Source organism: Trachymyrmex cornetzi, unplaced genomic scaffold (genome assembly GCF_001594075.2).
Source record: "Trachymyrmex cornetzi isolate Tcor2-1 unplaced genomic scaffold, Tcor1.1 scaffold16, whole genome shotgun sequence".
Classification (NCBI taxonomy): Eukaryota; Metazoa; Arthropoda; class Insecta; order Hymenoptera; family Formicidae; genus Trachymyrmex; species Trachymyrmex cornetzi.
Window position 1 is genome coordinate 5323028 of NW_017296201.1, and position 12581 is coordinate 5335608.

At 29.9% G+C, this 12581-nt stretch overlaps 1 protein-coding gene across 4 annotated transcripts; it reads right to left on the reverse strand.

Annotated features, from left to right (window-relative positions):
* Positions 1-818: 818 nt before the first annotated feature.
* Positions 819-10728, reverse strand: LOC108758668 (dipeptidase 1). Of its 4 annotated transcripts, none has more exons than XM_018503724.1 (12): positions 10355-10440; positions 9153-9211; positions 6715-6865; positions 4523-4685; positions 3765-4048; positions 3048-3105; positions 2431-2607; positions 2224-2314; positions 1525-1600; positions 1282-1432; positions 1092-1207; positions 819-978 (listed from the first exon to the last, which is right to left on the reverse strand). In XM_018503724.1, exons 1-12 carry the CDS (start codon positions 10438-10440, stop codon positions 894-896), a joined length of 1497 nt encoding a protein of 498 aa, XP_018359226.1. In that variant the 3' UTR covers positions 819-893. The 4 variants fall into 4 exon arrangements, with proteins under 4 accessions (XP_018359226.1, XP_018359229.1, XP_018359228.1 ...); XM_018503727.1 differs by having other exon boundaries at positions 820-978; positions 9153-9182; positions 10355-10410; XM_018503726.1 differs by having other exon boundaries at positions 820-978; positions 9153-9182; positions 10346-10368.
* Positions 10729-12581: the final 1853 nt, after the last annotated feature.

A 12581-nucleotide genomic window follows, 5' to 3' on the forward strand; every position in this document is an offset into this window, starting at 1 on the left:
GCGTGACGTCAAATGATGTAATGTTAACTGCTTTTAAATTATTTTTGAGAAAAGTAACCCGGGAAAAAATATTTTATATACGATCATATAAATTTATATAAAATTATAAATAATTTTATATAATTATATATAAAACATTTTTTCCCGAGAAAATATAAAATATTTGATAAAGAATAAAATGTTAAATATAAACACACTATTTATTATTTAAATGTTGCTATAACTGATGATTACCCACATCTTCCTAATACTTGTTTTAAAGTACAAATATTTTTCGTTAGTATTCAATCTGCCGATAAGTTCTCAATTCGAATGATTATATCTTATTCATATCTCTGAGATGGAAAACTATCAGATAACAAGTACTTCATATTTAAAACAATCCTAATTTTCAATTTTTTCACCTCTAGATAACTTTTATCCAAAAGATATTTTCTAAAATACGATGGAGATATCTCCTGGATAAGATTATCCTCAACTTACCTGGAAGTGAAGAAATTGAGCATAAGAGAGATATCTTTAAGTATAAAAAAAGTAATAATAATTTATATAATATCTCTCAATTGCATAAAAAATATATCTATATCATATATTTTATCAGAAAAATAATTTTACATTGTTTATAATATCATGATCGTCTTAATTCAGCTCAAAAATTATTAAAATTGACGCGAGAGTATTTTTAGAAATCTTCTAAGAATATATATTAGATTTCTTTATACTCCGCCAAGTATTTCATAATATTCTTTTATTTATATTGAAATCAATCGAGAATATAAAGGGGGTTAAATAATATCTAAACAATATTGTAACAGTATTCAACACTTTTATACTTTACTTTTTAATATTAATTATGTGTTAATAAAGTATCACATATCGTTTTATAAATTTTTTCACGAGGTCTCTGTTTTAACAATCGTTTCCGTAGTGGTACTCGAGTCAGATTGTTCAATATCTGTTATATTTAACTGGTCCCATCTAAAATAGCAAAAAAACTTTAAACATCGAATATTTATCGTAGAAAAAAACTACCATTTTTTTCTTCGATAAATTAAATTAACAAAATAATATTTATGCAAGATAATACATACTCAATTCCGGTTTGACATGAGCCTGGCGTGAGTCCTTCTTTCTTTTGCGCAGTATATAATTCGTTACTCGTTATAGTATCTTCCCGAGGCGATTCGGACGATAATGAGTCCCGCACCTTTTGTAAAAACATAATAAAAAAAATATAAAATACTATTTATCTACAGTTGTTTTTATAATTTTTGCACCCACCCCTTCTGCAGCTTGCAAAACCCGAATAAAATTCCTGCCAGCCAATTTTTCTAAATCCTCCTTGGTCCATGTTGGCTCTCCCTCTTGACTCTCATATAAACGATCGAATAGATCGGGATACTTGGAGACGTCTTCCAATCCCACTGGCACTCTGGTTAATTTCATCAAGTATATTTTGTTCGCATTTATTTATATCTCATCATGTAACAATTATGTTGATATAAAGTCAATGTAATTACTTACGAGGTTACACCATCATAATCTGCGCCGATACCGACATGGTCTGGTCCGATAAGATTTCGAATGTGATTTATATGTTCTGAAAATATATCAATATATAATTAATCAAAATTGATCATATAAAAGATTAAAACGTGTTAGTTCTAAATTTCTTGTAGCGAAATTTTACTCCAAAAAAGTGAAAATACAACTATCCTTCACTTGAAAAAGAATAACAATTTTCACTCTTCGTAGAATGAATTTTCACTTCAAAGGAGTGAAATCTTATTTTTCTTTGAAGTGAGATTTCATTCTTTTGAAGTGAAAATTTACTCTAAAAAGAATTAAAATTGTCATTTTTTTTTTAAGAAGTGAAATATTTTCACTTTTTTTTAAGGATATTTTCACTCTCTTGGAGTGAGATTTTACTACAAGAAATTTAGAGTGCAATCACATGTAGTAGAACTGATTGATCAACGAAATAATATAAATTTAAGCATTGCAATAACATGGAAGAATATATTATTTGTATATTGTTTCATAAAATCATCATAAGGGGAAATTCACAAGATTAATTTTTATCTTTTTAATTTTATTTATCCCAGCACACATATCCAAGTTGAAACATAAGACGCCTTTAAAACAGCTTACGTCCTGATTTTAGATATGTATACTATCTATCTAAAGTAATTCATAATACTGCTGTGTAACTAAAGATAGTACTTATGACATCCTCTATCGTCGCGTTCCTCGAAGAATTGCAGTTCACAAAGTTGTTGTAAAAGTTCACCATAACAATACCATTATTCTTTTTCTGAAAGAAAGAATGTGTTTTCGTGTAATTTACCCAGTTCTCTCAAATAAAAAATTTTTTTATTTTCGCGGTTCTTCCGAGTGAAAAAATTTTTGCAAAACGTCGAAAGCACTTACGACTAACTGCAGAACATCATCGGGAACGTTCCTGTAGTTGTTGCATATGCTAAAAGCGGATGAATGCGAGAATATGACGGGAGCTTTTGTTATTGCGAGCACTTCCTGCATGACGTTATGAGAGGTGTGAGCCAGATCAACCAGCATTCCAATTCGGTTCATTTCATAAACAATCGTCTATAATTTATAAAGTATTATTGTTACTGATGATCATTGAAATTTTCAACAATTGAGCTATTTTGTTTAATACGAAATGCGATTAATATAAACGATAAAAATTATTTAACTCTCGAAAGCTGCAATTATATAATATTAAACACAATCGCATGTTTATTTTATTTTTATTTAATCAATGATTGACGTTTTTGCTTAATTAAACTTAAATATATCTCATCGATCTAAGCAATATGTCCATGCTTTCTGATTATTATCAAAAGCGCCGTTCATATCTACAAATTTCCATCAATTGCCATCTCATTGTTATTATTGTATAATTATCAAGATACGCTGCGTCCTCATAACAATTTTGCATCATGTGATGGTACAAAGTGAAAATTAAAGCGTTACATCAGACTTATAAATAACAATGATAATTTCAAAAATTTTTACGTACATACCTGTCCGAATTCCGTCAGATTGTAAACATTTCCTTCATTCACGGGCGATGCATCACCCCTGTCAAAATAAAGATAAAGTCCATTATAAATTTAAAATTGAGTATTATTTAACCCTTAACCGGGCGCGCCGCGGCACTGAGTACTGTAAAATTTGTTTTTTTAAAAAATCATTGATAATGCAAGTCTTTTTTTTATTACTGACTTTCGGTATTCTTCATTTAACGTTAAATTTTAATATATTATATTTTATTACAAATATATTTTACTTGCTTTTATGACGGTTGTTCAATTATTTTTTTTATCCAATTAACTCCTAAATAATAAATTTGTGATACGGCACTCACAAGTCAGTGTCGCTAACGTTTGGTCGGGAGGAGCGCTCGATTAAGAGTTAAGATAAAACTTATTTAGGATTGAACTTTATAGGATAAAATTTATTTAGGATAAAAGGTTGAGAGATAAAACTCTGTTTCCGACATAAAAATGCCAGTCGTACATAGATGATATAAAAAATATCATTATCAGTCATTACTAAGGAGGAATAAAAAATTGTAAAGTTCATATCACATAGGATGTGATTATTTTCGTATCATGATTTATATTTTCAAGGATGTCGCGCTTAAATAGAATGAGGCATTAACGTATCTAATTGTGGTAAGCAGAATTAGGATATTGGATTCTGTGCGTCCATATACAAGCCGCATCCATGTGACATACCATGGTGTATTGCAGCCGTGAGTCAGGGTAACATAACGAACCCCGAGGTCATAATAGAGTCTCAGAACTGCTAAGCTCGAGTCAAGGGAGTGGCCTCCCTCGACGCCTATCATGGACGCTATTTTGCCGCTCCTCCACGTGGTTTCGATGTCCCCCGCGGCGGTGACCAATTGCAAATTGTTCGGATATCGCTGAATAAGTCGTCGAATCACGTCGATCTGACGTAACGTTAGCTGTACGGCATCCTTGTATTGCGATTTACACGATACGTATGCCACCCAGAACTGAAAAATCACGTGATTCACACGTTATTGCGCGAACAACAGATAGGATTATCTCCTCAGTAGGAAATCCCGCGATAGAGGCTTTTTCACGAAGATTGAGATAATGACCTCTCAATAAACATCAATTAAAAAATAAACATAACTTCATGTAATAATTTTATACTCAACGACACAAATGTAAAATAATACTTGTGTTACATAACGGTTATATTGCTGTGAATGTGAAATTGTAACATTGATTTACATTACTTTTCATTGGTGCTTAATTGAACTTTTTGCAGGCACTTAGCAAAAAATGAAATAATAAACGAAAAAGCACGAGAAAGAGAAGATGAGATGAAAGGAGAACTTATTGCAAGGGAAACATTTGAGATAAAATGACTAATCTACCAATTGTGGAGTATATAGATTGCGTGATTCTTAGATAATTAATCTCGTATGGCTTCTTATGCAAGATCTCGTGACGTGACTCACCTGTCCACCCACTTTTCCCGTAGTCAGACGAGGTAGATCGGTGAAACACGTTGGACAGACGGTTTTTCCCCAGACATCGTCGTTGCTTAAATCATCTTCGAAACGGAAAGTCGATAAGTGATTGTTCAACTTGCTATATAAATTGTATGGTAAATCGTTGTGGCTGCAAATATAACGATGACCGCAGATAAATTTAGCTGATTGAGAGAGAAAGCGAGGAGAAGCATAGGATGCAGATGCAATCACATAATATCGATTTACTTGGTCAAATCGTATTTTATTAAAAATATTTTAAAAATATCTGAACATAGTACGTATTTGGACACAATAGTGATCGGCACTAAGGACAAGCACAGAGACATCATAGTTTACATCGTACACTTGATACGGATAGTAACTTTCTATTGAATTATTTTAATTTCGGCGATATGTGTATTTAATTAATCCTTTTAATGCATATTTAATAGATTTAGTACATCGTTCTTTAAATACATTGCTGAAATTAAGATAATTTAATAGAAAGTTACCTACTAGTTAATATACGCGTATCAGATGCTTGATGTAAAAGAAATCCCAGACAGCACAAAGACATTCCAAAAGAAAACGACATCCCTTTTAAGTTGTCTTTTCAACAAAGCAAAAAGATGTCTAAAACATCAAAAAGATGTTATATTTAGGTTGTCTTTTCGTCAAGATGGAAAGATGTCTATAAAACGTCTTTCAGTTTTGTCGACAAGACAATTTAAAAAAGACATTTTTTGTCATCTTTATATGGTTGTCTTTTTGGCAAAGCGAAAAACCGACAAAAAGATATCTTTTCGTATGATCGAAAAAACAATATAAAAACATAGCTTTCCGTTATTTTGGCTGTTTTTTTGTGTTTTTTTTTTTATATTGAGAGCATCCTTGATATTAGACGTTTATTATAGCAAGTCCCTTCATGTCAAATTTTGATGTTCTCCCAGTCGAAATTATGTTTAAACTGCAATCTGTTCGGTTATTACAGAATACTGTACACAGAATATATTTTCGTTGATGACTCATTTATATTTATTAATATTAAGCCACACTGACTATAATTACAACAATTGTGACGAGCATCATCGCGAAAAATAAATTCAAGAGAAATTCGATGAGTTATCCAGCGAAACGACGAATTTGCTTGCTATTTAATTTATAAGAAAATTAACCGACTTTATCTTATTAGGACACTCAAAAACTTACAACAATCAGTCTTCTAACCGTTTACGAACAATTTACGAGCAATTTCTGTTCTTCCGAAAATTATCCATTGAATTTTTTATAAATTATACAGCCCCATCATTCGTCTGAGAAATGGTTAAATAAAAAAATTTTTTATTGTATTTTTTACGAATATTTGATGATGGCACGATCCAAAATGCCGAAACATGTAATATCATCGAAACTAGACTATATTAATGACTCTTTAAATATATATTGGAACTTTATTACAGACTGTTAACTTAATAAACGTTGTATTATTCACACACTAAAAATTGACTCTTAGATATATGCCCTTAGATTCTCGTTGTATTGTTAGAAATAAAGATTTGTTCTTTCATAATTAAGTAAATTTTGTAATATAATAATTTTTAAAAGAGAATTAAATTATTGCTTGGGTTGGAATAGGAAAACCTTCAATGAAAATACAAAAGAAACATATCATATCACTTAGATTTTACCGTATAATATAAATTAGTAAAAATAGTAACATTAGATTTTACTTTTTAATTTGATGCAGTATTTTTTTTCGAACGTGCATTCTTAATGCTTTTTTATCTTTTTTAAAAAGATAAGTTTGTATATATTACTGCACTATTGCAGAATACACTAAATTTTTTACACAGTCGATGTATATTATGTGATTTGAAATAATTTTTGTCATGTTGATATTTACGTAAACATAACAGCATTAAATCGTGAAACAAATGTGTAAAGAAGGTGAAATACGTAAGAAAATATTAAAGCCCAGAGGAATGAGTATTTTGATTATCAGCTAATTAAAAAATAAATCAATAAATTTTAATTTTTTATCTTCTTTGACGCAACTCGTAATGTTTCGGAATTACCCAAAATTATCTGCTGTGCTAAATAATATCGATCGAATAAATATATGTCAAACTCATTTGTTTTCTCATCGGCACGCTTCTCTGATTATACGATTAAATTACCCATCGATAAGAGGTGCCGAGTCGAGAGCATCTCGTCCTTTGAAGGTGTTCACGCTCAGACCCACGGATAATCCGATCACAAGCAGAAGAACTGACAGGCAAACGGCGACGTTAATGTACACCATTTTCCCCGTGCAATATTTATGAATGCCTGAAAAAAAAGGCGAAATAGTTCGAGCGTCTAACAATAATAAAAGAAATTAAGGAGCAATAGTTAATTATACGTAATTAATGTAAGTAAAATAGGAACATAAGAAATTTCGATCTTAATCATATGTTTTACTTATATAAGAGTATAACGTAAAATGAAAATGAATACAGTCTTGGTTATAAATATAAAGCATTCTCAATTTATTGCATTTTCATGGAAAAAACTGTAATAAAATACAAATGGAAACTAACAAGATATTAAAGTTGTTATAAAAATAAATTTTATTTTTCAATATAAGACTGTTATTTAATTAACTTTTTTAGATACAAAACGTTTATGTTAATTTGTAGATGTGCTTTATACTTTTAGCCAATGTATTTGCGGAAACAAAACAAGCCTTTCGTTATCGTATCAAAATCTGTCATATTTTTCACTATCTGTATTTATTGATCTGAAATACGGAGGAAATGGAATCTTTCCAACCTACACACACACACACATATATGATTCAATAATGGAGTGTTTATCTTTAGTCGTAATTCTTCATAGGGTATTCACTCGACGGGTGAATGATAAACACTCTTGATTCGTTTAGAGCACTTATGTTGGATAAGTGTTAGTTATTGACGCTATTGATAATACATGAGAAAGTACGTGACGTAGTTTAGAATATGACCATATAACGTAATGTTTGATAATTAATGATAAAGCAATATAAATCCAAAAAGTATATATAATTTATGACAGATAATAATTCAGATGATATTAAGAATTTTTGGATTATCATATATAAGTTTATATAGCTTTTTGAATTGTTGTGTATAAGATAGTTCTAGTTTAACGAAAAGTAAAATTGAAAATTCAACATCAAAATATTAACAATATAACGATATACATCTGAAAAAATTTTATATATGTAATAATTTATAGGCATTAAACTCTTAGGTACTTGTTGTAATAAATGTATATAATTAATGTATATAATAAATGTATATAAAATAATTTTAAATTAGCAAAATGTAGTCATACAAATTCGAAAATTTAGTAACGAAGTGCTAGTAAGTTTGGGAAAAAATTCTTATTATATTAGATAGATATTATATTAAATTCCTATTGATTAACTTTTTCATTAAATTACAAATGTGATAGAGCTTTTTAAAAATACTCTCTAAATCTCGTAGAGTGAAATCTCACTCGAAGAGACTGAAAATTTAGTCTGTCTTGAAAAAAGAGTGAAAATACGGCCACTCTTGTTTAAAAGTGGCAGATTTTCGCTCTTTTTAAAATGAGATTTAATCTTTTGAAATGAGATTCACTCCGAAGGAGTGAAATCTCAATCCCTTTTTTGGAGTATAATACCAGGGTAGATGGAATCTCACTCCTTCGGAGTGAATCTCATTCCAAATGAGTAAATCTGTTTATCTTTCTCTATATTCTTTAAAAAGAAAATCTGTCGCTCTTGAAGAGTGACCGTAGAGTGGCCGTATTTTCAATCTTTTTTCAAGACAGGCTAAATTTTCAGTACTTTCGAGTGAGATTTCACTCCATGAGATTTAGAGAGTAAGCAGAATATGTATAACCAAAGAATAAAGAATTATTGTATATGTATATTGATAAATATCATCGGAAATATATATATATCAAAGAAAAGCCGTTACAATTAAAATAGCCAGACAACGAAAAGTATCTAAAATCAGATCATAAGACATTTTTTGCGTCTAAAAGACGACTTATGTCATAATTTTAGATTTTTTGTTATTTGGATACTTATTATGAAACATTTAATAATTATTTAAAATCTCGATCGAGCACTTTTACCATGTTCTTTGATAAACTTAGGCAAGATTAAATTGAAACAGACAACTCAGCAAAATCATGCTGCTTATCTGTCGTGATAATTATTTTTATATATCTTTTTATAAAATCGTTATAATTTTAAAATACCTTGTATTTATTGCTAGTTTGTCCCAATATGTAGATTTCAAATAATTATTAAATATTTCATGATAAGTATTTCTATTACGTATGCCTATAGATTTTTTATATATTTCCGGTGCTATTTGTCAACGTAAAATGATTTTTTTTTTAACAGAATGTGTGTATGTGATTCTTTAAGAATTATTAAATAAACTAAAAAAATTTAATCTTTATCAATAATATAATATTATTATTAAAATTCGAACAGTTCGTTCGTAAGAAACTTGATCTTTATTATTATTTTTTACGATTATACGGATTTAAACATATCTTAGAGCAAATATATTTTGCAATATAAGAAAAAATTTACCAGTTTGTCTGATGTTATCACGTTGTCCAACTGGAGAGACAAATCGAAGCCTGCTAAGACTTTATAGATATATACATATATAAACATATATATATACATCTATCACTTATTGCAATTTAGATTATCAATTATAATTGTCGGAATAAACGTATCATAATTAAACGGATTTATTTGGACGGTATGGTAATAAAGTCTGTTCGTTTCAATTGTGTAAAAAGTTAATAGCCCGAATTAATTGAGTTTTGGATACATTGACTCGACAATAAGAAGCGAGATAAGAAAATTTACAAATACTAACATCAGTTGTATCGTCAATTTATCGCACTGTAGCATTAAGGTGGTTCTTTAGTAAAGTGCCGAAAATTTGAGGTGCCTTTCCAGGGCCTACCCAAAATTACAAATATCTGCATAATTTGGATAAAATATTAAAACTGTATGCACATCTTAATGAAATAATATGATAATAAATTAAAAGCTGCATATTCATCGGAAACAAGATAAGATTATGTTTATTTTCCGAGGTTAAATTTATATGCAAATTTATGCACGTAAATATCTTTCCAGAATGGTCGTTTTTGTGACTATTAAAATCGTAATTTTTAAAATTATTATAATCTTCTTTTGAGAAAAATCTATGGTAAAATTTGTAAGCAATTAGTCAAAGAAGCGTCTGCGAGCCTCATCTATCATTAAGGTTACATTTTCAACATTTTTTTCTCTCTTATTTCATCATTAACCTACCGTAGAATTTTGCACACGTTAATTTCGGTACTTCGACTTCATTATATAAAAAAATTAGACATTTCTATGGCAACTCGATTTACTAAAGAACCACCTTAAAAATTTCCAATGCGTATTTCCAATACACTTTTTCACTTCAACGAAAGAGACGAGCGGAACCGCATAATACGTTAATTACATTACTTAACAATTTCAAAATAAAGTTAAGTACTATTTTTAATGTAAAAAATCATATACATAAGTGATGATTTTATTATAATTATTCTGTTTACAGTTAATCGTTTTATTACATCAAGATGAAACATATAGATAGGCTAGAATGACGTAGTCAACTTTTAATTTACTGTGAAAATCTGTCTTTCTCAGTATCTTTAATGTTATCACGCGTCCTAACTTGTTATATCTGTCAAAATATGTTTATCGGACACTATGGATCGATATACGATAAGTACTAGATTCACCCATGCTGAACGTAGCGAAGAATTCCCCCGACGGTGACGAGATCAAGCTGTGTACTGTTGTGAGACGACATCGCCTTGAAACGCATTTAATGTGCGTTTCTACTGTACATACATACCTACGTACGGAGCGTTGGTACATAATACATTAGTTTATAATAGGTACCTGCTACGTTTGATGTCTCGCTCTAGGAACGATAAAGCTCAGTTGCATTTGATACTCCTACAGCAGCACGAAAACTATCTCTCGTTCTATCTCAAGTTGTCTCACTATAATCCCTCGGTACACGCTATTATAGACTTGATAATCATAAAATGCTGAAATGTTTAATTATGTAACAGACTCCTACACGGAATCAATGCGTGTGTTTGTATTTTATTGATCGCCTGACGCGGACTATCGTGAATTGTGAATGTATGATGGTCGTCGTCTGATATGTGATACGCTGCTAGTACTGAAAAGATATAGTATATGTAACATAAACTATGTAGATTTTTAGTACTGGCAATGTTTATCAGAACAAGGCCAACGTCTAATGCAACTATCAGTCAGAATTTTTTCTATGTTATCATATAGATAAAATGTAATTTTCTATTCTAGAAAAGACTTAATTTTTTACACTTAAACAAAAATCGAATACATACTAACGTGTGAAAATATTATAATTGATGTAAGATACAATGATACGGTTTTTTTAAATATTTGCCGTATAAATAAATTGAATTTATTGAGAAGATACATCGAAATTATTCTTGTGTGTATTTTTTATTTAAGTTATCACGTTGTTGTTATAAACAAGCACATTTTTTTTAGAAAAGTGTATATAATATTAGATAGGCAAATATAGGGTTATCTGTTATTCTTGTTCTGGTATTAAAATGCGAGATTTCTTTAAATTTTTATAAAAGTATTGCATATGTACAAAAATATAACATATAAGTTCATAATTTGTAAATTTTATACATTTATTATTATTTACTAATTGTAAGATTCATATCAAGCTATTCAAAAAATTTATGGAAATTTATATTACGTATATGTGTCATTAATAAATAAAAATTAACCAAAAAATAATTAAAATCGGTTAACAACTAGTGCTAAGGTGTTGACGATATTCTTTTCAAAGTTATAATATAGAACAATTAGAGTCGTTATATGAACGACAAGGATGATAACAAGTAAGCGAAATATCTACCTTATCGTCAAATGATAATTTGCTTCTGTATAAAGCCTAGAGATGTCATCGAGTGTGTTGTTTAGAATACGTTACTATTGTTCCAACCGTGTTCCAAAATTGACTGTCAGTACTGAAAATCTATAGTGCACGTAACGTAAATTGTAGCATTTTCAGTGCTGGCAGTAAATTTGGAACACGACCTATCTGATGAGACGTTAGCTTAAAGACAGTCCTCTCATACGGTTAATTTATAGTAAATCGTAATTGATTTTTATTCTTTTGTATATCTTAATAATTATTATAACATTATGTAATAAAATATAAAGTAAAGTTCTAATTACCATTAATAAATCATAGAAAGTAGGCTATAAATGTGTGTTTCAGGACATATAATACACGCAACTTCGTAGGAATAATTTTTTAATAATGTTGAAAGATAAGATGGCGGTAAATAAATAAAACTTGAAGATAAATTTTTGTAATACATAAAATACATATTAAATTTTAAGACTCCTGATTAGTCGCGGCGGCCTAGTCGCGGCTGTTGGAATTGTGACGTCAGAAGGAAAACATACACGTTAATTTATATTGCGTGCCATTTATAAGTAAAGACAATTTGAATGAAACGAAATGACGAGATCGTTTTAAAACAGTTGTAAAAATCGATGAAAACTGTCCTTTCCTCCCTTGATAGTTAGTAAATGGTCGTAAAAGGCACGTAAAGTGAGTCTATATTCGGGCAGAAACACACGCGGTCTGACAGCTGTTGAAACGAGTAAAATATACGCTTTTATATATAAAATTCCAAGATAACTTTAGTTTTTATCGATAATTACGACTTTGATAAGTACAAGACAAGTCACGGTTTTACAATTAAGCAAATAATAACGAAATGGCATGCAACATAAATTTCGTCACTTTTCCACGCTTATAAATTCAGCCATTTATCGTGGCGAGGCGCTGTAACACACACACACACACACACGCACACAAGCCCATGTTCTCGCGCTTGTATGTGTGGCTACAGTTTCGCCAGGCCGCCGTCTGATTCT